The sequence below is a fragment of the Nanorana parkeri genome, unplaced genomic scaffold (assembly GCF_000935625.1).
Source record: "Nanorana parkeri isolate BGI_ZX_2015 unplaced genomic scaffold, ASM93562v1 scaffold534, whole genome shotgun sequence".
Taxonomy (NCBI): domain Eukaryota; kingdom Metazoa; phylum Chordata; class Amphibia; order Anura; family Dicroglossidae; genus Nanorana; species Nanorana parkeri.
In genome coordinates this window covers 474,643-499,653 of record NW_017306802.1, presented here as the reverse complement: position 1 = coordinate 499,653, position 25,011 = coordinate 474,643, and the positions used below count along the sequence as shown (strand labels likewise).

General features: G+C 34.6%; 1 protein-coding gene across 1 annotated transcript in view; it reads right to left on the bottom strand.

Annotated features, from left to right (window-relative positions):
- TTN (titin) overlaps nt 1–25,011 on the bottom strand; it is a 270,471-nt gene that overhangs the window by 93,347 nt on the left and 152,113 nt on the right. Inside the window, 40 exon segments of the mRNA XM_018561614.1 lie at nt 1,396–1,538; nt 2,511–2,637; nt 4,539–4,678; nt 4,772–5,038; nt 5,149–5,415; nt 5,692–5,958; nt 6,284–6,410; nt 6,745–6,884; nt 6,972–7,235; nt 9,562–9,828; nt 10,038–10,301; nt 10,388–10,514; nt 11,409–11,548; nt 11,655–11,930; nt 12,123–12,401; nt 12,640–13,038; nt 13,648–13,698; nt 14,338–16,992; nt 18,044–18,118; nt 18,435–18,497; nt 18,801–18,881; nt 19,110–19,208; nt 19,747–19,830; nt 20,323–20,403; nt 20,675–20,746; nt 21,184–21,273; nt 21,363–21,422; nt 21,501–21,572; nt 21,659–21,736; nt 21,850–21,927; nt 22,123–22,200; nt 22,284–22,367; nt 22,456–22,566; nt 22,765–22,842; nt 22,935–23,018; nt 23,118–23,207; nt 23,299–23,382; nt 23,474–23,551; nt 23,638–23,715; nt 23,807–23,884. Coding sequence (XP_018417116.1) covers nt 1,396–1,538; nt 2,511–2,637; nt 4,539–4,678; nt 4,772–5,038; nt 5,149–5,415; nt 5,692–5,958; nt 6,284–6,410; nt 6,745–6,884; nt 6,972–7,235; nt 9,562–9,828; nt 10,038–10,301; nt 10,388–10,514; nt 11,409–11,548; nt 11,655–11,930; nt 12,123–12,401; nt 12,640–13,038; nt 13,648–13,698; nt 14,338–16,992; nt 18,044–18,118; nt 18,435–18,497; nt 18,801–18,881; nt 19,110–19,208; nt 19,747–19,830; nt 20,323–20,403; nt 20,675–20,746; nt 21,184–21,273; nt 21,363–21,422; nt 21,501–21,572; nt 21,659–21,736; nt 21,850–21,927; nt 22,123–22,200; nt 22,284–22,367; nt 22,456–22,566; nt 22,765–22,842; nt 22,935–23,018; nt 23,118–23,207; nt 23,299–23,382; nt 23,474–23,551; nt 23,638–23,715; nt 23,807–23,884 — 7,976 coding nt within the window.

Below are 25,011 nucleotides of genomic sequence, written 5' to 3'. Positions count from 1 at the left end.
GCAAAATGTCATTCTTTTTTATATGCATTATATATATTATATTATATATATTAGTCTATGCATATGCATTAATTTTATTTTTCATTATATTATTCACACTCACCTAAGCTAAATTTCAGAAAAAATAATTTGTTTTTTCTCAATTTATCTACAAATGTATTTACTTCACTACATTGCTTATAAGTGAATTGGATGAGTGGACACCAACATTGTAATACATACTATGTACTATGTATTACATAGTATGTTACTTGGTGTGTGTTATGTGTATAATATTTTTACAATATGTTTACAAACTACATTTAAACATGTTTTCTCCATGTCGTGTACACACATATACACACATGAACAGCTGCAGAAATACCAGTAAGGAAAACTGTTGCTGCTGCCTATTTTGGGGAACCCCCATCATAATAATTAGAATACACCCATATCCATATATTATAATATATTATATATATTAGTACATGTTATATACTCATGTATTGTAATGCATTACAAATTATATTGCATAATATGGCATTCTGCATTGAGAAGGCCTCAAATGTGTTTTACAAAGTAAAGACAAACAAATGTACTTATATAACATACTATTCATATTTAGCACAATTAATTGTAATAAAAACCCCATATTTAACTACAATGCATTACTTAGTATTAGCCGTGACATATTTTAGTTATTAAAAAAAGAAATAAAACAAAAAAAACTATTCAATCATTTATTTAAAACATAAATAAAACAAATACATTTAACACTGTCATTATGCTTTCATATATGTTGAATATAACGATTAGCATGATTGTGAGCATTTGATTCAATACATAATGTGACATTTCTAAAATAAACATCTACATTTACTTGCTAATTGGATCAACAGGTTTAAGATTACATTTTTTCAAATGGCAGCCTCTGGTATCTTGAAATGTAAAAGGAGCACTTGAAGTTGGGATATAAATAGCTGCCGAAAGAGGACCTGGAGTGCAAATCTGGCTGCAAAGTTATGCTGTCAATTGCCTGAAATGGAATTTTAAGCCTGCTAATCCCCATATATGCACAATACTTTACTACAGTTATCAAGTGAATGAAAAACTAATCAAGAGAGGCATGTGTCTCATCAAGGCAACATTGTTAACTCCAATAGCTATTCTGTCTCGTTGTAACAATATAACAGCTGTAAAGAAAAAATAGTGTTTGAATGTTTGTTCCCTCTGAGAATATTTTTGTTTCAAAGTGCAAAAGTTGTTTTCAAAGTCTGTGTGAAACATTTTGTAGGACCCATGCATTCATATGCAGAGAATATGCAAAGTGCTTTGCAGTATGTTTGTGTGCATATGTCATATTTTACTCTGTGAAAAAAATTAAATGTAATATTTTAGAAGTTTAAAAGGTCTTACCTTATCGCTGGATTCAAGTTTTTGGCCTTTGAGGAACCACTCCACAGGGATCCCTTCATAGGAGAGCTCACAGTCGAAGGTTGCTGATTCCCCAGCTGTCACAATCACATCCTTCAGGGGCCTTAGCAGGCCAATTAGGCGGGCTTTTCCAACAGAAGAAGACATTTTTCGTTAAAATCCTTCCTCTCAGGGAAGCTCAGGCCCTTCACTCTCTAAAATCCATTGCGGCTTTCCTCCAGGAGGCAGAGTGGTGCACTGAAACTATTTAAGGTCTACCACTGATTCTGGCCTCCTGGGACTACAAATGGGTGGAGCCTCCCCCAATCTACACATGGTGTTTCCTTACACTGAACAGTCAGCAGTACACAGTATGTGTGTAGCATCTGTCCACCCACCAATCAACCATATGCCTCTTGCTACATATGGCATACCCCTTCTAAAATAGTAAAGCGGCTATTGGTCAGGGACAGCTGACACCTGGTTACCCTATCTGCTGCAGTCAATCAAACTCGTGGCACTTCCAAAATCGACAACATAATGCTCTCTCTATCAGCAGTTAACATGCCAACACAGCAAGTCTTTCTTTGTAACGACCTTCTTTCATAACAACTTACTACAGTCAATGATGACTCAACACTATTTGTGAAAATAGTTTGACAGTTTTGTTAATTAGTGCAATTTCTTTATTCAGACAGTAATTATGGGTATATAGGGGATATAGGTACAAAACACTTTTTAAACCATATAACTCATGAGTGGAAATAGTTACCATTTGTGAATTTCTATTTTTTTCATTTAAAAGAAATACTTTTGAATAAAATCAGGCACTATACTCACTTCCGATGTCTATTTTTGTAGATTTTATAGAACAAGTTAAAAATGTGTCACCCATGTACGTTTTGAAGCTATAATTGATAGGGCAAAGGATAGCAAAAACACAAATCTAAGCTGTAGTAAACCGTTACAATTAAATAGATTTCAGCTTACTGGAGTCACAGGAGCAAACAAATTATTTTTGGTTGCTATAGGTTACTGTACTTTGCTTTTTAATTTGAATAAACTTGTTAAACTGATGGAACGTCATGTGGTAATTGTCTTGAAAAAAAGATAATCACCTTTCACTTTAAGATGTGCACTGGATTTTGCATTGGCTGCTTGGAAATCCACACCACCAGCTTGGTCCATTCGTACATTGTAAAGGATTAGGAAGTGTTTTTTGCCTTCTTCCTTCATCTCGCAGTCCTAAAATAAATCAGAATAGTGAGTTTAACACCTGCTGCAATGTACAGCCCAACAGGCTAAAAATGTCTGGTAGCATAGTTTTGTGCAATTTGAATTTACTGAAATGTATTGTTACAGAAAAGACAGATATATAACAATATAATTACAACCAACTTGCAACTTCAGCATAGCTGTTGAAACCAGCTACAGATAGGTAAATGGTATGTGAACAAGAAAGATAATAAATAAAACAAAAAAACATAATGGAATCTGCCCCCATCTGAACTGCAATAATAGAAAAAACACAAGTAGTAAATATACACAGAAGAAATAAAGGACAATCAGGAGAGGATGAGGGAGAATATCTACAATACCACGTGTGATACCAGGAGAACAGAAAAGAGAGGTAATTGCCATATTGTATATGAACAATGATTGTACAATTCCTGCTATGATACTAGAATGCAATAGCAACACGTAGGCACAGATAGGTCTATTGCCGGTAGCATAGTTTCCATTCTCATTACGTGGTATTTGTTTTTGTCTTACTTATATTAAACTTTTCAACCTCTTCCCAGCCCACCCTTATTTTTATTATAATAACATTACTTGGGACTGTCCAGTTTTAGAAGGTATGTTTGATGTGTTATGAGCTCACAAAAGACTATCCCATCTCTACCTAAAAACTCTCTACTTTCTCCATCAGCTCATCCCTTACAATTTCTTTTTGTATCACTAGCCACTTTGAATCACTTGCCCCTCCATTTTAGATTTCAAGCTTTCACAAGCAGGGTCCTCCTAACCCCCTTGTATTGAATTGATTTGTAACTTTACCGACTCTCATTATTTTGTAAAGCACTGCTCAAATTATTGGCACTATAAAAATCATTATTAATCATAATAATGCTTCCTAGCATATGAGCACCTCTCCCATTGGGGAGATTTTCCTTCACTTCCTGTTTGACAGCCACAACAGAAAGTGAGATGAAATCCCTCCAAAGGGAGTGAGCTGGTCAATAAGGTTACCAGAAGATTTCCCATCTAATCCTGTTCTGTTGACAATTTTCTTTCACTTTCAGTGATAACAGTCATTAGGACAAATAGACAAATAGAGGAGTTGACTGTCCCTAACAGGGACACAAACAGCAATAAACACCTGCGGATGGTTTAATCCCGCTCTGCTCCATCCAAAACTTTAAAAAAAAGTTTTGGCATCAGTTGCACTCTAAACTTGTAGTTTGCCAGTTCAGGGAAAAAATACGTTTTTCAATTGTAAGCACCCATGTTCTCACTTTCTCACCATCCAATACAGTGCCTGCAAACATTGAGCCAGCCAGTTGTTGAATGGGGAAGTGAGGGAGCAAAAAGAAGGCAAATACAAACACTGTAAGGTGCCTGCTAACCAGCAAACCTTTTGTTTTGGCCTGAATTGGCAAAGCACAGGTTTGCTTTAAGAAAAAACAACAACTATAAGGAAGGAGGATGGATGCAGGAGTAGACCATATATACGGTTCTTCCATTTATAATTTTATAGAATTTTGGAAATATCTGTTCCTCTGTATCTCCATATTTTTGATTACTCCTGTGTCAATGCAGTGTGGATAGCTCACAGGAATGTTCGGTGTGACAGCCAATTCATTCATTTAGAACAAAGCTGTAACATCAAACCACAATCTAATCTCTGTACATAAAATCAAAGAATAAAGGGTGGGGTTTAGTTATACAGAGGAGAGACTTAGCTACTATGGGTAGGCAGAGCTTGACACGGCCTGTTCAAAATACACAACCTCTCTTGAGAACAGTGCAGATGTTTTCTTTATTATACGCTTCCTCTTAAGCATATAATGTTCACAGGTGCTATTTAAATTACATTTAGATAAGAAATCAAACATTACATTTGTTCTGAATGGAACTATGCTTACGGGAGAAGAATGTAATGCTTCTCCTTTGAGTTTCCAGTTAGCATGGACATCTTCTTCAGATATCTCAGTTTCAAAGCGGGCAGTGTCTGTTTCCATAACCTCCACGCTGTACAGAGGACGGACAACCTTGATATTACGATCTAAGAGATAATATAGGAAAATTTGGAAAGTTAGTCTCCACCAGGTAATAAAGCCTGAAACCTGAAAAACACCTAATTGATCATAAGTTTTACCTTCAATGTTCAGCTTGGCAATAGTTTTATCAGTTCCACAATCACAACTGTATTCCCCGATCTCTTTCTTTGAAGCTTTCTTGATTGTGATAATGCGTTTCTTTCCATCAGCTTTAATGGCTACAGATTTAGATGGAATTATCTCCTGTCCATCCTTGAACCATTTAACTGGTGCTTTGGACTTGCTGACCTCGCAGTGCAGGACCACATCATCTTTCTCTACTGCAGTGTAATCTGACAGTTTGGTTGTAAAGTATGGGTCTCCCTCTGTGACAAATACATATAATACACATCAATAGAAAGATATAACAAACCGAAAATCAAGTGAATTTTCAGATTTTTGCACTTCATTTTATAGTTAGATAGTCACAACTCACCAAGCACAGTCAAATTAGCCTCGCTGCTTTTTCCCATAGCCTCAACTTTGATTAGTGAAGTGTCATCCAGTGTGACATCCTTGAACTTAATGGTATGGAATTTGCCCTCATCATGCATTGACACCAGCTTGCTGGGATGTAGACGTTGCTCATTCTTAAACCAGCTAACTTGGATGTTTTCATGAGATAGCTCAATTGTGAATTCAGCCGTTTCTTGTTCTTTAACTGTCACATCTTTAAGTGGTGTCACAAATTCAAGACGAATACCTACAAAAGTGTATAAAACTTATCGTTAAACTCCACCTCTATAGAGTTGAACTTTTTTTTAAATTAAAACAACAAAACAGAATAATGATTTAAGCAAATATTTGATATTTTTCATTAATGTTTGCTAATTTTGATAAAAAAAGTAGTTATGCTATTTTATAGCCAAAATCAATATGTAATATGAGGGTTAAGATTCACTTCAATCATTCAGAAATTATTATTTTAAATTCGTCATGTGTTCATTTTTTGTGAGTAGTTTAAAAAATAGAAACAAACCTTCAATGATGAGTTTGCCACTGGTTCTCTTGTCCTCTGCTTCAAACATGTACTTAGCTTCATCTTCAAAGGCAACTGACTTGAGGACCAGAGCGTGTCTTGTGCCTTCAGCTACAAGTTCATATTTTTCATCTTCCCCGAGTTCCTGGGAACCTTTCAGCCAACGGAAAGTCTTTGGCAATCTTGAAGTCTCACATTCAAATCTTGCTTCATCCTTTTCATACACCTTGACGTCACTAAGTGGAGTGATGAAGATGAGTGGAAGTTCTGCAAGAAAAGGCATAAAAAGTACTTATTATGTGTTATCTACAACGTCTTATCTGTACATATCTTTTTGTATAGGAATCAGTAGGAGGCAACCCTAGTGAGCGATTGCTGAGATTACAGGACAAACTACATTATTTTCTAAAGGTTAACTGATCACTAGGCATATAGTGAGAAAGAAAAGAACGACAAGGCAAGGTCTCTCTGTAACACTTGTGTGCTGTATAATTAATAGAATAAATACAACTATTATTTGGATGCATATAAGCAAAATATTATAAATGTAGTAAGGTCTTCTGGCTCATGTAGTAGAAAAATATAATCATACCTTTCACTTTGAGATTGGCAGCATTTTTGGCATTGGCAGCCTGGAATGAAATCTCCCCGGTCATGTCCAGTTTGCAGTTATACAAGATAAGGACGTGTTTCTTTCCATCTTCTATCATTTCATAGTCCTTTGATTCCCGGAAGTAAAATTAATTAATCAACTATGTAAATGAAATAGCTAGATAATACAATTAATACTATAAGATCTCATTTATAAAATGAGATAAATGAGATAACCTGTAACAATCAAAATCCAAATATCATCCCAGTTCAGATAAAAAATGGAAAGCAAACAACTTATCAGTTCCTATGAATGGCACTAATTTAAGTTTGCTCCAAAATATTTGTGTAGGAATTGAGGATTCCTACACAAATTGAGTAATGAGGATTCATAAATAAATACATAAACAAAAGGAGAATAGACAACTGCTTGCACACATGAACAGAACAAACATAACTTACTGGAGATGGAGATAATACTTCTCCCTTAAGTTTCCATTGGGCATGAACGTCGGGTTCTGAGATTTCTACTTCAAAACGAGCTGTTTCACCTTCAAACACCTCCACTCCGTACAAGGGGCGCTCTACTTTAATGATGCGTGCTGAAACCACAAAAACTGTGTTATAATGCATGCAAAGATAGGCTTTTATCGCTTTAAATTAACAAACTACCCTAGCTGATAACCTACCTTCAATGTTCACGCTTGCTTTAGTTTTGTCCGTTCCACAGTCACATTCGTAATCTCCTTTGTCCTTTTCTTCGACTTTCTTAATCTTCAGAATTCTGCGTTTGCCTTCAGTCTTGATAGTTACAGTCTTTGAGGCCTTAATTTCTTCACCCTTTTTAAACCATTTCACTGGTACATCTTTGCTAAGCTCGCACTCCAAAGTAATGTCATCCTTTTCAACTGCAGTGTAGTCTTGCAGTTTTACGATGAAGTAAGGATCAGCCTCTGCAAAAAAAAAATCACCCAAAATAATCAATAAGGTGCATACGAATTAAATAGGGAGAGGTAACATACCGCCAGGCATGTAGACCTTTCCTTTCAACAAGACATAAATATAACTTTGAGACAAATTACAAAAAAATATACAAATATAATTAGACATTAGACATACAAACACAGATAAAATTGAATAAAGCACAAACATGGATCGTCATAAAACATAACAGCCATAATATGGCAGATGTACATTCAAAAATGAAACATACACAAACATGTAAAATACATACAGAGACAAAGACTGCACAAAAATATAACAAAGTACAAAAACTACAATATACACTATACAAATATAAAACAAAGAAATTACTTATAAACACACAACAAAGATAAAGCTTTAGCAGCAATATGAAATAAACAGAAAGAAACATGTACAAAGACAGAACATACTTTAGGACACTGTAATGTTTGAATAAATAAGTGGAACGGCTTAGTTATAATGTATTTTGTCAGTAGTGCTCAGTTATATTGTAGTTTGTCAGTAAATCTCAGTTAATAGAAAAAAAGTGTGGAATAGCAAAGCATAGAAACTAAACCCGATTTGAAAAATATTATTATTAATAAGAAAATGCCAGCTATAGTTAAAATTGTTAGCATAACTAGTTTTTAGTATTTTAAAAGCTAAGCGAATTTCCTTCTCTCAGCACAGTTTCACTGTCCCATAGAGGATCATTCCTAAATTAGAGTTATATTTTACCACTAGGGGGAATCTGCCTTCAGTAGCAATTTCTCCTCCTCCTTCCTGTCTGTGTGACCCCTCCTTCCTGGTGTCCCCACTTCTCTTTTCTCCTCCGATGCCCAACACAGTGCTTCAATTTCAAATTGATTCACTATTCTCTTTCTCACTACCCCAGCATTGTTGGAAAAGCCACCCACCTTTCCTGTGACTTACAGCTCTTGGCTCTCCAGAAAATATTTGCAAACAGCTCAGCCATTCTCCTCCCTGACACTGCTCTCCAAGGTCTCCAGAAAACACACTCACACATACCCTGTCTCCACTGTTGTTAATACTGTCGAGGCTCTTGGGACCTCCCAGTGCAGAGCTCACAGCTGATGCACGCTGGAGATCCTGCCAGATGGAGTATACAGTTAAGGAAAGACAGGGGCACCACCATAAATGGTCCAAAGTAGTTTTTTCTATTTACACCAGATCAATAGGATAAAACAGACGTGTTTCAGGGTCAGCAAAATCCCCCTTCATCAGGGCTTGTAAATTACTTTGTAAATGAAGTCCCTTCAGGAGTGTTTTGACTTAAGGATATGAGATAACAATCTACTACTAACAGAGCTCTAGATACATATACTGACCAGGGGGAAGTTTATCATGCACATTTCCCTGTTACCCATAAGCACCTGCAGATGGCTGCAAATTACAGTATGACAGATTGAAGCTGCAGAAAAAAATCTTGATTACACCCAACCTTTTTACATTAAATGATTCATGTACCCTGTGCACTTCTCTCCAGCAGAAATTTCAGCCATCTTTACCATCATACTCTCAACACTCCTCTACTGCCCATACAGGCAGCTGTCATACACTTTGCACTCCTCTCCTGCACATACTGCCTGCTCTCATACCCTTTGCACTCTTTAGACCTTAAAGCAGTACTTTAATATTGTTTATAATATCTCCAACCTTGACATTCTAGAACAGGCACGCTTTTGCTATTATTAATAAAAAAATATATGTCTTGAAAACATTGTTAACAATGTTAAAGCTATGGGAAAATGATAGGACACTGTGAGTTCATATTAGAATTTTAATAGGAAGCAAAAAGCAAAAAGCTTTTGCATCAGCACTACACTTTTGAATCAAAATGTTATATTAAGGGAAAGCAGTAAAACAAGACCAAAAGATAAAGAATTAGGCTGAAAGCCTACTGAAGGCCCACATATATTATTTATCCTATTTATATTCTATTAAAGAGGCTTAAGAGGAGGAATGCTGGATGGGTTAAGCAATCAACAATAAAAGCATTTTCATCTTCGGCATGATGTTTTGCTGTAGCTGGTCACAGATTCACTTAATCAGCTCCAATGATTAAGCTTTGGGTGGTTAACTGAGCACTGGTATAACAGCAAATGCTGTACCAAGTATTACAGAAGAGAAAAGAAAGCCAAAAGAATACTGTTGTGTGTAACCAAAAAAGGACAGGTAGAAGTACCATTCAGTGAATTTCAGAAGCCCGATTTGGTGGTGGAGGGATGTAGTGTTTATGCCAAAATAATAAGTATCAGTAACAGTTGCATGACCGCCATGTAACATATATCATACCTAATACTTTTAAGTTTGCTGATGTATGTAGACCTTTGACTTCGACTTTAATCTGAGAGATGTCATCAAGGGTCACTTCTCTTATTTCCAGCTTATGAGTCTTGCCTTCTTCAGAGATAAGAATGGTCCTACTTGTGTGAAGCTTCTTATCATTTCTGTACCAGGTAACTGGCATATTCTCATGAGAAAGCTCAAAGTCAAAATGAGCTGTTTCTCCCTCTTTAACGGTTTGATCTTTAAGTGGTGAAATAAATTTAAGTCTGATGCCTGCAACAAAAGTATTTCTAGTTAACACACTGTTCGCTTTGCTGCCAGGTAGAAATCCACTGCACTTTTACGGAACCCCGTAATTAATATACAGAGAAGGAGCATTTTATAAACTCTAATAAGAGTCAAAACAATTATTAATTAATTAATTTTAGAGGTTAATAAAAGTTTCCATAGTTTCCCCATCTCTACTGTGAGATCTGACTTGCCTTCAACTGTGAGCTTGGCTGTTGTCTTTTTGCCATCAACCTCTGCAGTGTATTCTCCTTCATCATCAAAAGCAGACTCATTAATGACTAATATGTGCTTCTTTCCATCTGCAATAATGTCAAATTTGTCACCGGCCTTGATAATATCTGGGCCCTTTGACCATATGACATTTGCTTCTCGGGTAAGAGCACATTCAAATCTAGCCTGGCGCTTCTCTGGAACGGTAACATCTTTCAGAGGAACAGCAAAGTCGAGCTCGATTTCTGGAGACAAAACGCGGTTTATACACGTCAAACATAGATATAATATGTAAGAAATATAGACAACGATTTTACCAAGACAAGCATACCTTTTACAGTAAGAATAGCAGAGGTAGCTGCATTCAAAGCTTGGAATAGAACTTCTCCAGCCTGGTCAACTTTGACTTTATGGAGGGTGAGGAAACGCTTTCCTTCTTCAGCCCTGACTTCACATGTCTGTGAAATAAGGACAAACTTACATTTAGAATTTTTTTTTAAAGTGCCATTGTTTTAGTTTTTTGTAACCTGACATGTGATTATTTATGTCTATGTCCCATTTGAAAGATCTTTCTTTATTTCCTGTCGAATAGATACATGAGGAATTAAGAGGAGATCTCTCCAAAGCAAGGGGACATCCTCTCTAATGATGCCCATACACTGGCCGAATTTCAGCTGGTTTTTATTGTACCTGCCGAAATTCGCACAGTGTGTGGGGCTGTCGGCTCCCTTTCAGCCAGCGTTCCTTGATCAGCTGATCGAAGTAGCCTGCTGGAAAATCTCTGTGCGATCACAGCCGGCAGCCAATGAGCACCATGTCAGAATACGATGCAAACAACGGCAATTCCTCGATCGACGCACTGTTTGTGTTGATGGAGGAATCACGTCAATTTATTTTGTTCAGCCCGCTGGTTGAATGAAAGAAATTGACAGGTGAATGGCCAGCTTTAGACAGTAGTCACCAGGGCAGGTTTACTATTAAAACGTTTCCTTCCTCTCATCTCCTGTTGTTGTTGTGACAATTTAAAGCTTTTTCGATTTCTCATTACTTTTTTAACCATGGTCAATGGTCCCCAGAACCAACAGAGAGGGTGAATCTCTACAGCGGGGGCACAAACAAAAATAAAAATCTGACAGAGGTTCTCACCCATCTATAATTAAAAAAAAAGTGTTTAGACTTTATAAACATGTTATTTAAAGCAAGTACTGCCTCTAAAAGCAATTGTAGCTAATTTTTATATAGCCTAACTAGACAAAGCAAACAAAACCAATATTTGATAAATTGTTATAGGTTAAAGCACATTACTGTTTATAACACTGTGTTGTAATATAGGTTTCTTTGTGGTATCTTACAGGTGATGGCCGCAGCGTTTCTCCTTTCAGTTTCCATTCTCCGGGAATATCTGCCTCAGATATCTCACAGTCAAAGGAAGCAGATTCCTTCTCGTAAATTACAACATCTTCAATTGGCTTAAGAAGGTCGACTTCACGCTCTTAAGTAAAGAAAAGACGGGTCATTGACAGCATAACAAGCTTCTATCTCCAAACTTTTAAATAAAGTTTCTTGCCTTTATTTTTTAAAAATGAATGTTTACTTACCACCCAAAGTGAGTTTTGCTGTGACACGTTTCCCTTCAACCTCTACAGAATATTCTGCTACATCTTCTGGGCCAGTATTTTTGATAATCAGATATATTTTATTGCCCTCTTTCTTCAGCTCAGTTTTGTCATTTGGTTCTAATGGAATCTCCTCGTCTCCCTTGAACCATTTGATGTTTGGTGTGTCTTTAACAATATCTGCCACAAATGTTGCTGTATTTTTGGGCTTGACATGCTGGTCACGAATAGGCTTGACCAACCAGTCACGAATTACCTCTGCCACAAAAAAAGTAAAATGAAATAGTTATGTATTTTTTTGTTAACACATCAGCTTATAGATATGTGTTACAAAAGCTTTTCTTTCTAATTTAGACTCTGTGAACATTTATTGCACAATTGAATTTCTTATGTCGCTAGGTAAATATTTGAAATATGTATATTATCAATTTGTTTTTGGTTTTTACTTACCAACTACTTTGACATTTGAGGAACATTTGATGTCAGCATTTTCTACAGTACAAGTGTATACTCCAGCATCTTCATCGTCCGCAGCCAAAATAGTCAGAGTACGGTTTAATCCAATAATATTAGTTTGGTATCTGCCAGGTGAAGCCTCACTAAGCTTCTTGCCATCCTTTGTCCAGACCACATCCCTGTCTTTATTCAGTTCACAGCTCAAATACAAAGGCTGTGTTTTGACAACAGTGACTTCTTCTTCCAGAGTCTTTATAAATTTAACAGGTAATTCTGCATGAAAAAGAACCGCTTAGCTACATATGCATATGTTACTATAGGTATTACACAAACATGGCTTAAAGTAAGTACAAAAATAGATGTTGTAATGAAGGTTTAACACTGTGGCACCAACACTATTAAAATATTCTTTAAAAAAAACTGTTCATTCTAAGTGAAATTTAAACTAATTTTTTTCAGAGATATTATTATTTTCTTTTTTATTGTTTTAATTTTTAAAAATAAAATATACCTTCAACAATAAGTTTGGCTGTAGATGTCTTCTCTTTGTTGCCAAGTTTTGCTACACAGGTGTATTCTCCAGTGTCCGAAAGCTGCACATCAATAATATGGAGTTTCCTGTCTTTGCCATCAGAAATGAACTTATGCTTGGGGCCTTCTCTCAGGTTGCTGCCATCCTTCATCCAGGAGGTAATAGCAGTAGAGGGTGAAATAAGGCACTCAAAAATTGCTGACGAGCCAACAGACTCTGCTTCTTGTAACACAATGTCCTTCAACTCTTTGACGAACTTCAATGGCACGGCCTTCAGCTGGTATGTAAATGCTGGTTCATCTGGAGGTTTGTCACCACCACTGCCAGGGCGAAGTTTCTTCTTGTCAGCATCTAGCGGCGAAGGTGTCTTTTTGACACCTAAAATTGAGATGTGGACATGGAAAAACTGAGACTTGGTACAGTCGGTGCTTGTATTAGTCTTACATATTTGTTGCAGTGCATTTAAAGCACTGGCTATGCTTCAAACTTGCTAATATATGAATAAGGTCACATATAATTAGTCACAGAAGAGTGCACAATTAAAAAAAAAAAGGAATGTCATCATTAATGTTATATATGGCCAGGACTCTGCCTTGGTTAATAAAACAAGAAAGCAATTAATGTACTGTCTCTCATATTTGAAAAACATGGGAAGTTAATTAAAAAAGCTGTTTAAAGGAAACTGTTATGAGAAAATAATTTGGGTTAGCATTTATGATGTACTTCTGAACATGCGATGTTGTCATTCTGATCCTTTTGCATCAATTGCTTCTGATTAACAGATCTGATAATCTTTCTGCATACTTTGTCCAGTACTGAAGCTAAAGCATAAGAGATACAGCCATGCAAATAGCATTTTTAATAGGAGTTGAGCGCTTGCAGCCCATGTGATTCTCTCATAACAGGTTTCCCTTAATGCCACTCATATGTAAACTTTGTAAAAACAAGCATAACAAGCAAGTGAAATCCACAGCAAACTATTCTCACCTTTAAGTGGAAGTTTACCCCTAGGAGCCTCATCTTTTGGTGTTTTAGTATCTAAAGTGAAACAGTGATGTTAGTACATTTAACTATAGTTCAATCCATTTTTATTTACTGGGTTTGTGGTATTAAAACCCTAAAGAGAGGTTTAAAAAAAAAAGTATATAAAATGCAAACATACACAAGTGGCTTAAACTAGCAGTTAGGAGAAAGACTGGTGCCATCCCAGTATAATAAAATAAACATAGATACCAAAAAAACCCCAAAAAACTGAATCTGTAGCATGAATGAAATGACGGAATATAAATATTAGGCTGTGGTATATGAAAATAGTGAAGTTAGATTATGATTTAAAAGGCAGAGTGAACTGATAATTATCTCTCAAAACAAAACACATGAAGACAGACAATGAAACATTATGATCCTGGAAATTATATGACAAGTATGCTTCTGTAACATGAATGAAGAATGAAGACATTTAATGTTTAAATTTAATAAGAGACAGATAACACATGGTCATGTTCCTTCTCCAAAGATGCTTATGAATACAAATTGATGGGTATGAAGAGGATGATCAGTTTCTTCCAACAAATATGGGACAAGCTTTCCATCCAAGACTATTTAGCGCAAATGACGAATGAAAATGATGGTAGCGTATGACATTTTAAAAGCAGACTTTTCCTGCAGACTTCTCACCTCGCCTACCAATGGCCTTTGCTGGAGTTTCTCTGGCCCTTTTCCTTCCTTGTCCACTGTCCTCACTAAGGATATCTTCTTCAGAGCCATAGTCAGTATGTTCAGATGTACTTTCCAGTTCTTGTTCCCAGGTTTCATCTTCTTCTAATTCCTCCATCTCATTGGAATCTGTTTCTGTTTTCAGAGATGCAGAATCCTTATCTTTTATTGGGCTCCTTAAAAGAGGTGTTTCTTTGTCTGAGGATTTCTTCTGTTCTACTTTTCTCCTATCAATGGGAGTGCTAGTTCTGCTGATCACTTTCAAAGAGCTTTCATCTTGAGGTGTCTCTTTGCCTAAAGATTTATTTTGCTCTACCTTTCTTCTGTCAGTAGGAGTACTGGTTCTACTAATCACTTTCAAAGATCTATCATCTTTAGTTGAGATCCCTTTGCCGGATAGAGAAACGTCTTCTGCAGGTAGAGGAGTTTTAATCTTTTCTACTTTTTTAAGGACTGGAATCACAGGCTTTTTCTCTTCAGGTTGTACTTTTATTGATATTTTGTCTTTATCAATTGGGGTTTTCAAGCGCCTAATTTGTTGTAATGGCGAAAGACTTTCTTTTTTAGGCTCTGTGGGTGATTCTTGAGGGTGTGCCTTTTTTTCAGATTTTGCAATCTTTTTCACTTTCTCTGTTGGCTGCTCAAGGATATCACCTACCGTAACCTTTGATTCCCCAAATACTTTTTTATCCTGTTCTATCTTCTTTGCGGAATCGTATAAAGATATCTCATCAACACTGGGTGGTTCTTCAATTGATATTTCAACAGTGGGTATAACAGCATGCACACCTGTTACTTTTTCTTCTTTTGCATTTACAAAATGTGTTATTGGAGTTTTTATAGTATCTGTAAGTGTTTTTGAATCAGTTATATCTTTCTTGTGTACAATATCTTTGAAGAGATGCTCCTTTTTCTTAAGATCCTCAATGCCCTTCTTATCAGGTATTTTTTTACCTAACTCTGCATCTACCTTTTCTACCCATGTACCTCCCTCTTCTCCTCGTTGTAAATCTGCCTTTTCATCTTTATGCAATATTTTCACCATATCTGTTTTTGTATCTCTAGTAATAATTTTGGGTCTGGCAGGAGCAACTTCAGCTTCCTTTAATTTTTTAGTAGCTTTGTGGCGTAACAACTCATCAGGAGCCTCTAAAGATTCCTGACTTTCAACACTACTTATTTCCTTTCTTTCATATACTATTTTCTCTGGAGACATACTAGGCTCTTTTATTGGCACCTTTTTGGAAACTTTTTTTGTTTTGTCTATGATTTTATCTGCTCTAGCCTCTTCTATCTTTTTTGAAGGTTTCTCAGCATGTTCATCTAGAGCCTCTAGTAGCTCAACACTCTCAGCACTGCTAAGTTCTATTTTTTCAGTAGCTGCTTTCTTGGATATAACAAAAGGTTGTTTAGTGGGGATCTTTTTTATTTGTTTTACTTTCTCTACAGTTAAGTCTAATTTAGGCTCTTTTACTTTACTGCTAGGTTTTTTAACATATTCATCTTGAATCTCTAATTCATCACTTTCAGCACTGCTAGTTTCTACTCCTTCATCTACTGTTTCTTTGTAAGAAACATCAGGTTTTTTTGTTATATCCTTTTTGATTATTTTCTTAGCTTTCTCCTTAGCTTTATCTAATTTAACCTCCTTAGATTTTTTAATGGGTATTTTAATTTGTTTCTCTTGGTCATCAAATATTTCATTACTTTCAGCACTGCTAAGTTTTTCTTCTTCCTCAGAAGAGATAGTGGGATCATGCTGTGGAATCTTGTTACCTATTATTTTATACCTTTCAGCTTTCTTATCTACTGTTCCTTTGTAGGACGCATCAGGTTCTTTTGGTATAGCTTTTTGGATTATTTTTTTGTCCTTCTCCACAGGTTTGTGAAATTTAGTTTCTTTAGTTTTTTTGGTGGATATTTTAATTTGTGCCTCATGGGCCTCTAACTCCTCATCACTTTCAGCACTACTAGATTCAACTTTTTCTTCCTCCTCCCCAGTAGAAATACTGAGTTCATGCTGGGGAATCTTCTTACTTATCTTTCTAAGTTGTTCATCCTTCTTTTCTTTTTTAACCTCTTTGATTTTCTCTGTTGCTTTTTCTGGCAAGACAGCAATTATTTCTTTATCTTTTTTCTTTTCAGCTGGTTTCTTTTCTTTGCCTTCAACTTTTTCCTCTAATTTTGACTTTATTTCAGTGATTAGCTTTTCTGGTGCTAGCTCAACCGAATCTTTTTCATGTCCAATAATTTTCTCATGCCTTTTTTTCTTGTCCTCTACTATGCCTTTTGTTTTTAAATCTTTTTCTGGTTTAGCATTATCTTCCTCCTCTGTAATCTCTTCCATGTACTCAATTTCTTCAGACTCCCAATGTTCAGATACCTTCACCTCGGAAGTTATGTGAACCTTTTCTGCTTCCTTTTTTAATATCTTTCTTTCCTCTTCAATTACATCTGTAAATAGTCTTTCTGCTTTAAAGCTTACATGCTCTTCAATAGGAATAAAAATGTCACTAGAGAGGAAAGGCACTCTCCGAACTGCTTCTACTTTGCTTTCTTCAGTCAGCATTTTACCTTTTTGCATTATCTTTATTGGCACACCAGGTTTTTCTGTGACTACAAAGGTTTAACATTTAATATTGTAAGATGTTTAGAATTTTAATCAAGACTACATACATAAAGCACAATTCAAAACATAAAGCAAATAAAAAGAAACACATAAACGTAGTTACATTTGAAACACAAACATATATACAAGAAAAACGTACACAGACTGTAAAAATAAAGTAAGACAAAGATACAACCAAAACAATTTGGAAACTATACATATACACAAAAAGGCATACAAAGACAAATAAAAAAACCCGGAACCAAACATCAGGCACAACATAGTAAATACAGCACATATAAAAATACATTAATCAATCAATGACTTAGACAATACAACATTCAACAGTCATACTCTCTGTAACGTTCTCCTGTTCTCCTTTAGACAATTTTAAATAATTTTTCTCTAATATCTCACTACATAAACAAACACTTAGTCCCATGCATGATGCATCAGTAATGTCACTGATCATCACTTCTGACATAATTATATACATGATACTTTAAAAAGGGCTAAAGACTGTCCCCTACCTCAAGTTACAGCATTGGTGCCTGGTAACTGGTTACTCAGGCTTATGGGAGGAATAGGAGTGAACCACATGCTTTCCTTTAATGAAAGTACAGTACCAAATGTTTTCCTTTATTCCAGCAGGCCAAATGGAGCAGTGGGGGAGCAAAGCGAAGGTTCAGTATAAGCAATCGAGAGAGGGAAGTGGGGGCAGCATTTAAGTGAATCTGTTACTTTGTTCGGCATGCGCAAAGAATGAGTTCACTTTATAGACAGGTCATGAAGCTTAGGGCCCTTTGAAAAACACAAACTTCTGATACTGTTTCCATAGTTAACATAATGTAATAGTTAGGAACAGAACACAGTTACATATAAACTTACAAGTAAATTGAGTGACAGACTAAACATACTGCAATAACATTAAAAGATTCTTACATTTAACACAAATGTTTACGGAATATATACTTACATATGTGAACATTAATTTATCTATGTGCAGGTAAATTTGCTTTATACTTTCTGAATTAAAAACAAAGAGCACAAATCATGTACCTGCTTTCTTTCCAAAAACTGGAGTTGTAACTGGTGCTGTAATGGCAGCCTCATCTCCTTTTGGTGACGGAACAGCTATAAATTGAAATTATTTTATATTAAGTTAATGCTTAGTAAAAAATATACCTTATATTACTATGCAGAATGTCTACCCTTACAAAACAAAGTTCCAGCCTAATTCATTCAGTAATTCATTTAATAGCATTGCAAAAAACAAACATATGCAATCTTCAATAGCATCCTAACACATATCAGCTTTAATGAACACTGAAATCAGGATTCTGGACCGTCACGATGGGAGAAAAAACATTATTGGCATTTGCAGAGGTGTTATTATGTAAAAAATTGTATATAATTAAGCTGAAATAAACATAATTTTAATGTTTCCTACCTTGTACAGGTGATGGCTCTTTCGGGGACATGGTCACTGGTGAAGGTTTAGCTTCTGCTGGAACTTTAAACATACAATGACTGGTTAATACAGTTAGCTGCAATGCTGATAGAACTTTCAGTGATGTATGGTGTTTAAAAGCATAGTTAGTGAAATACGTTAAAGTTAGGAAAATTTACCTTTTTTTCAATACCAAAGACAGACAAGATTTCAGACTTTTTTTAGTCTTTTTGCAGGTTAAAGCAATTAAGAATAATGGTTAAACAAAGAAAATAACGATGCAGCTTTTTGTTTAGGTCTTCAGGCTTTATACATTTAAGGATTAGCCAGTTGTCCAAACAGCAGGCAGTCCCATAATCCATATACCTTTAGGTGGTTCATGTTTTGCCTCTTCTTTTTTTACAGCTGGTGTGACCTCTGGTAACTTTTTCTTCTGGACTTCAGGAACTTAAAAATAATATTGTTTTTTTATAATCTGGGCTTTTACACTTACCTTGGGCTAAATGCTTGATTTGTTTAAGTTAGACATATAACAATAATACATAACAAATACTATTACAAACAACACTACATGAATTTGTTTAGACATAAGAGGTACACAACACATACAATACTTAATAAAGAAGAACACACTGCTCTAATTTTTGTTAACAAGATGTAACATTAATGAATTACCTTCTGGCTTTTTCTCCACTGTAGGTTCAGGCTTTTTAACCTTCTCAACTGGTTTTACAGCAGGAGGCTCTTCAACTTCCTTTTTGGCTGGTTTTAGAACTTTAAGACAAAGAATTGTTCTTTCACTATGGACTGCTGGGAATATGTTGCAATACACCACATTTCAGTGTGTAAAGCATCAAGCATGACAAAAAAACAGACAACAAAGACCTTGGCACTGTTGAAGAACGTAAAAGACAAGTACTATACAAATGCAGACTTTCTATAAAGTTTGTTTGCGTTTGATGTTAATACAGTTTTAGTTTTTTTCATTTTATTGAGGCATATTAAGATAGCATCTTGCCAATAACTCCCCAGTTAAAAAAGTTGACTATTAGTAGTTCTACATTGTTGTAAAAAATATTTTTAAGCTATTATGTAATATTACTTTTAAAGCAAGCCTGTTGAATTATAGCAAATTGTTAGCTTTATCCCGACTGCATAATGAAACACTTGTTTTTGTCTTGGATTTTGCATGTTATTTAACTTAACTATCACAATAATAAGTAGAACAGTGCATAAAATGAATAATACTTTAGTAGCAGATTCCATTGGTAAAAAAAAACTGGAATACTTTAATAGAAATACACTAATGTACCTTTCTTAAAACTAATTTCTTCTTTTCTAGGAGGTGGAATCCCTGGTTTAGGTTTAGTGAAAACTTTCTTTTCTGGTTCAGGTACTTAAAAAAAACATATTCATATCTAAAGTTAACTTGATATATACACATCTTATTTTGCAAAATATAAGATATATTGAATAAGAGTTGTTAAAACTTTCCCACTTTAACTATATAGTGATTATAACTAAGTATGCATAGTTTTGCTTCATATTAGACTCTTTTTCAGCTAGTTTTGTTGATAATCAAACATGTTAAATTTTACTATTTAATTACTTAAATTCTAAAAATGAATAATGATGCCATGTGTATAGATCGAAATAATTATTTTTTTTTATCTTGAACACATGAGGGCAATTTGTTGCAAAGATAAAACATATTTTTCTGCTAAATATTTTGACAATATACTGCCTAGAAAAATGTGCACATTTATACATATACTAGCTAGACAGACTAAATAGAGCCCAATAATCCTGATAAAACCATGGTTTGTTGCTCACAGTCTATAGTAATTATTTCCTCTCTTCTCCAGATATGATCTATAAAATGTTCTACCTTTGAAAGGCTTAAGTTCCACTTTTTCAGGTTCAGCTGGGGTTGGCTTTCCAGGCACAATCTTCTTTTTGACCTCAGGAACTTTAAAGAAAATAAGGGGATGTTTACTACACTGTAAATGGAAAGTACAAGTTTAACCTGTTTGAAAGAAATTTGTGAAGATTATGTCAAATACAGGATAATGAGACTAAACGAGCAATGACTGATGAATTGAGATGGAAGGTTATAAAAAAACTGAATGGTGAAATCAGCGATGATAAGGTAAACAAGATACTCATGCTAAGCCTGCATTTTATGTATTGATGATTGGTGATGATATTGATATTACAGAAGACAGTAAAATCCCTAATACCTTCAATTCTAAAAGTCTCCTCTTTTTTCAGGGGAGATGGTGTCTCAATAGTTGTCTTCTCAAATTCATAATCTTAAAAGAACAAGATTTTAATGTTTCATGGAAAACAAAGCCACTGATTTAAAAATGTCCACACTAGATTTACTCATAAAGATATATGTGAAGAATACATGAATGAGGACAAGACAAACAATACAGTTACAGAAAAACAAATAAAAAACAAATACAGACATAGACAACTAAAAGATTGGTATACGATTTGTATGTAAGGCGAAAGGTATACGATTTGGATGTAAGGCGAACAATTTGTTTTATGATTAATTTTACAAGATTGAGTATCAAGTAAGACTTATGAAATATCAGAGTTTTTTGGAATACTTAGAACATATGATTACTACACAGTTTATACTCATGAAAAAAATGATAAACATATTTTTCTGAAAAGCTTGAAAAATGATATGAAGGAATATTTGAAGAAAGGATGTTTAATGATGAGAATAAACCTATACCTTCATCCTCTAGCTCATATTCTTCTTCTTCCTCAGACAGAATCACAGGTACTTCCTCATGTGGTGTCACTGGTTTTACAACGTCTGCCACTTAAAAATATTACGGGAGTACATATTCATACCCCTGATTTAATAACAGAAATGTCTTGTAATTGTTAAAAGATATTTATGTTAAGTACCTGTCAAAGGAGGTGCTTTTGCATAAGGTTTCTTTCCAAAAGCAGGCTTCTCATCAGGCACTTTAAAAGATATTTTAATTATTCCACATAAAAAAAATCATTACATTTTTTTTGTAAATTATATTTTATATGTTATACCTGGAACAGTGCCTTTCTTAGCTACACGGACGGTTGTTCTCTCTTCAATAGCCTTTTTCTGTTGTGTTGGGACTTTAAAATATAATTATTTAAAGTTTTTAATATTATTTATACCTAACATATTAAAGAAAAATTTAAATTGAAACTTTATAATATACCTTTTACAGAAGGTACCACCTCGGTGTGCTCATAAATTATTACTTTTTTCTCATCTGTGATCAGTTTCTTTTGAACATCTAAAAACATTATTTTAAATTAGGGTTTTTTGAGTTTTAGAGCTAATTTTTTTGTAATATTTTGTAAAAATGGTACAATTCTATGGTGAAAGACATCATAAAAGGTTGTATACCTTTCACGGAAGGTTCTACATCTTTTTTGGGAACTGCGACAGACCTTTTTTCTTCTACAACTGGTTTTGTTGGCAACACTGTAGGTTGTTTAAAGATATTAATTTGTTATTAGAGTTTCAACATTACAGACAGACGAAATATCAGTGACATAGAAAACAACCGAAATTAACAGCTAATATTTAAAAAGAGATTAGTTTAAATTTTTGAAGTCAGGCCACAGACCTTTACAAACATGTTATTATTCACGACTTTAATAACTACTATATATGTACCTTCTACAGAAGGGACAATCTGTTTTTTAGGAACATGCAGGCGCTTTTCCTCTGGAACAGGCTTTTTGCCAACTGCAGCTATTAAAGAGTAGTCTTACTTTAGTATACAGGGACAACATATATTAAGACAGACGGAACATTGTGATAGTATGAAGATATACCTTCAACAGGAGCTGCTACTTCCTTTTTAGCAGCAGGGATAGCTGGTTTCTGCTCTGGGATTGGTTTCTTTGGAGTAGCAGGCACTTTAAAAATAGTTTTGTGTTATTTCCCTTTCCACAACTCAGTGTACATTGATTTGATATAAATCATTGGAGTAAGAAGATGAAGTACCTTCTGCAGGAGACTTCACTTCCTTTTTGGTTATGGCAGTTGGTGCTTTTTCTTTTAGAGGTGTTGGTTGTGGCTGTTCCACTATTTTAAAGATAACAAATTGTAACTTCGCTGTTACAAGACAACAAAAATAGGCAGGCAAAAAGAACAAGATATATTCTATGTTTAATTTGTTATTTTTTCTTTGCTTTGCTAATGCAAAGTATTTTTTGAGCTACACATTCTTAAACCCCCCCCATTTTTTTAACATCATCATCTATAGCAGTATTGAGATGGTCATGGTAAAAACTGAATTGCATGATGATATACCTTTCTCTGCAGAAATAACTTCCTTTTCAGGTAAAGAAATTAGAATCTTGTCTTCAGAGTCCAGTTGTCTTGGGACCTCTTTAAAGATATTAGTTTGAGATCAGAATGTTCTTATAGAGATTCTTGTTAGTTAATGGTTATGATAAAATGACAAAGAAGATCTGTTATACCTTCTTCATCTGTAACAACTTTTTTCTCTGGTGCAGTTAGTGTCGGTCTGTCTTTAGCTTTTGGTGTTTTCTGAACAACTGTTGCTTTAAAGATATTAGTTCAGGATTAGTGTGTATCAAAACAATAACAATGAAATTATATTAGTGACTGAGAATCTTCAGCTAGGAGTTACATGGATCTACCTTTTTTGATTGAGTTGGCATCTCTTCCAGGTACCTGCCCTGCAATCACTGGTTTTTCTTCAGGAGATGGTTTTTTTGGGACCTTCAGCTCTTTAAAGATATTAGCTTGTGTTAATATTTACCTTTACACTAGTTACTAATCCACAGTGATACTTGACATTATTGCACAGTCTGCATGTACCTTCAATATAATGATATTCAGTTTCAAGAGTAGCTTGAGCAGCAATTTGAAACTTGTCTTCAGGAATCACCTCCTTCTGGACCTCTATTTATAAAGAGATTAGTTTTACATTGAGTAACTGTTCTAGAAAATGTTATATTAGATTTTCTGTTAGCTAAATATTGTATAAATATACCTTCTGTATAAACATCGATTTCTCTTGGTTTAGTGAATATTTTTTCTTCTTGGACAAGTTCCCATTGTTCATCAAACACTAAAGATATTAGTTTCAAATTAATAATTGCCTAGCTAATAAAAACATATTTACAAATGTAATATAAAGGTACAACTATTGTATACCTTGCTTATGAGTGACTTCTTTTTTAAGTATAATCTTTTCCGGCTTCTTGAAAAGACTCTGCTTCTCTTGTATCTCAGCTAAGACATTTCAAAAAGTATTATTAAAACAGCACTGTATGTGTAATATGGGTTGCTGATCAGTATTAAAGAAAAACAGTTCTTGATTTACCTTCCTCGTGAGAAGTAACTTCTCTTTTAGTTATAAGTGTTAGTGATTTCTCTCTGGGAATAATCCTTATTTGGGAATCTATTGAAAAAACATATTTATTGCTGTATATATGATGTTAGGTAAAGCATTTGGTGACTGATGGGCTAGAATGAGAAGAGTGATTTCATAAAAAGCCCTTGGCACAACCCCCCTCCCCCCCCCCAAAAAAGGATGGGTTTTTCAGAGGCATGAATGTCTTCCTTACATTATACGCAGTAGAACAGTTTAATAATTTATGTCTATTTTGCTATGAATTACTGGATGAGCAATGCATTATATATTTTAATGGAAAGAATGAAATTAGAATAATATATCATTTAAATACCTTCTAAAATGATATGATCTTCTGCACTTTCAAGTGCATTAATATAAATGCTTATCGCCAACCTCCCGACTCTTTGAAAAACATACTGATTTATGTACATTTGATATTAATGCCAACATAAGCTCGCTTTAATAGAAACAAAGATGTGAGTGTGTTTTTACGTGGTATAAATTGAATATATTAATGACTCTTTCTAGGAGATTTAGAGTGAAAATTAAATGGTTGAATGGATGGGATGGTTATATACGGATTGCACAAACCTTGTTTTTGTAAGGGACTAACTTGACTTTTAGGTGTTGAAGTTTGTGTATTTTTTTCCAGAGTCAGATGTTTTGTTGTCTTATCTAATGTAGATATAGGTGCTTTATATATTATATTGTTTAAAGATATATACCAATGATGGGGTACAAAAATGGCATGAATAAAGATGATGAGTTATGGTAAAGGGCCTTGCTTGTGTGTATCATATTTTGTTTTAGATAAAAAAAGGTTGTGTACTTCTTCAGTCATATGTCTATTTGGGAGTCCTACTAAGTTAAGGATTTTCAATTTCTGTTATCATGTTTGCTATTGACTGGATGGTCATGAATGATCAGACAAGAGTGACTAATTCACATATGAATTTAGAAGAAACATCTACTTTTGATACAGTGCTCTCATCTAAAAACATCTTTTTGATTAACTAATTTACAGAAATATGTCTGTTTTTATTTCACTTTAGAATGAATAATATTTGAATGCACCTAACCAACTACTTATATTCATTTTGAATTTTGTGTTAGCAAAACTGACTGAGAAGTTGTAGTAAATAAACAAAATATACATAATATAATATATATAT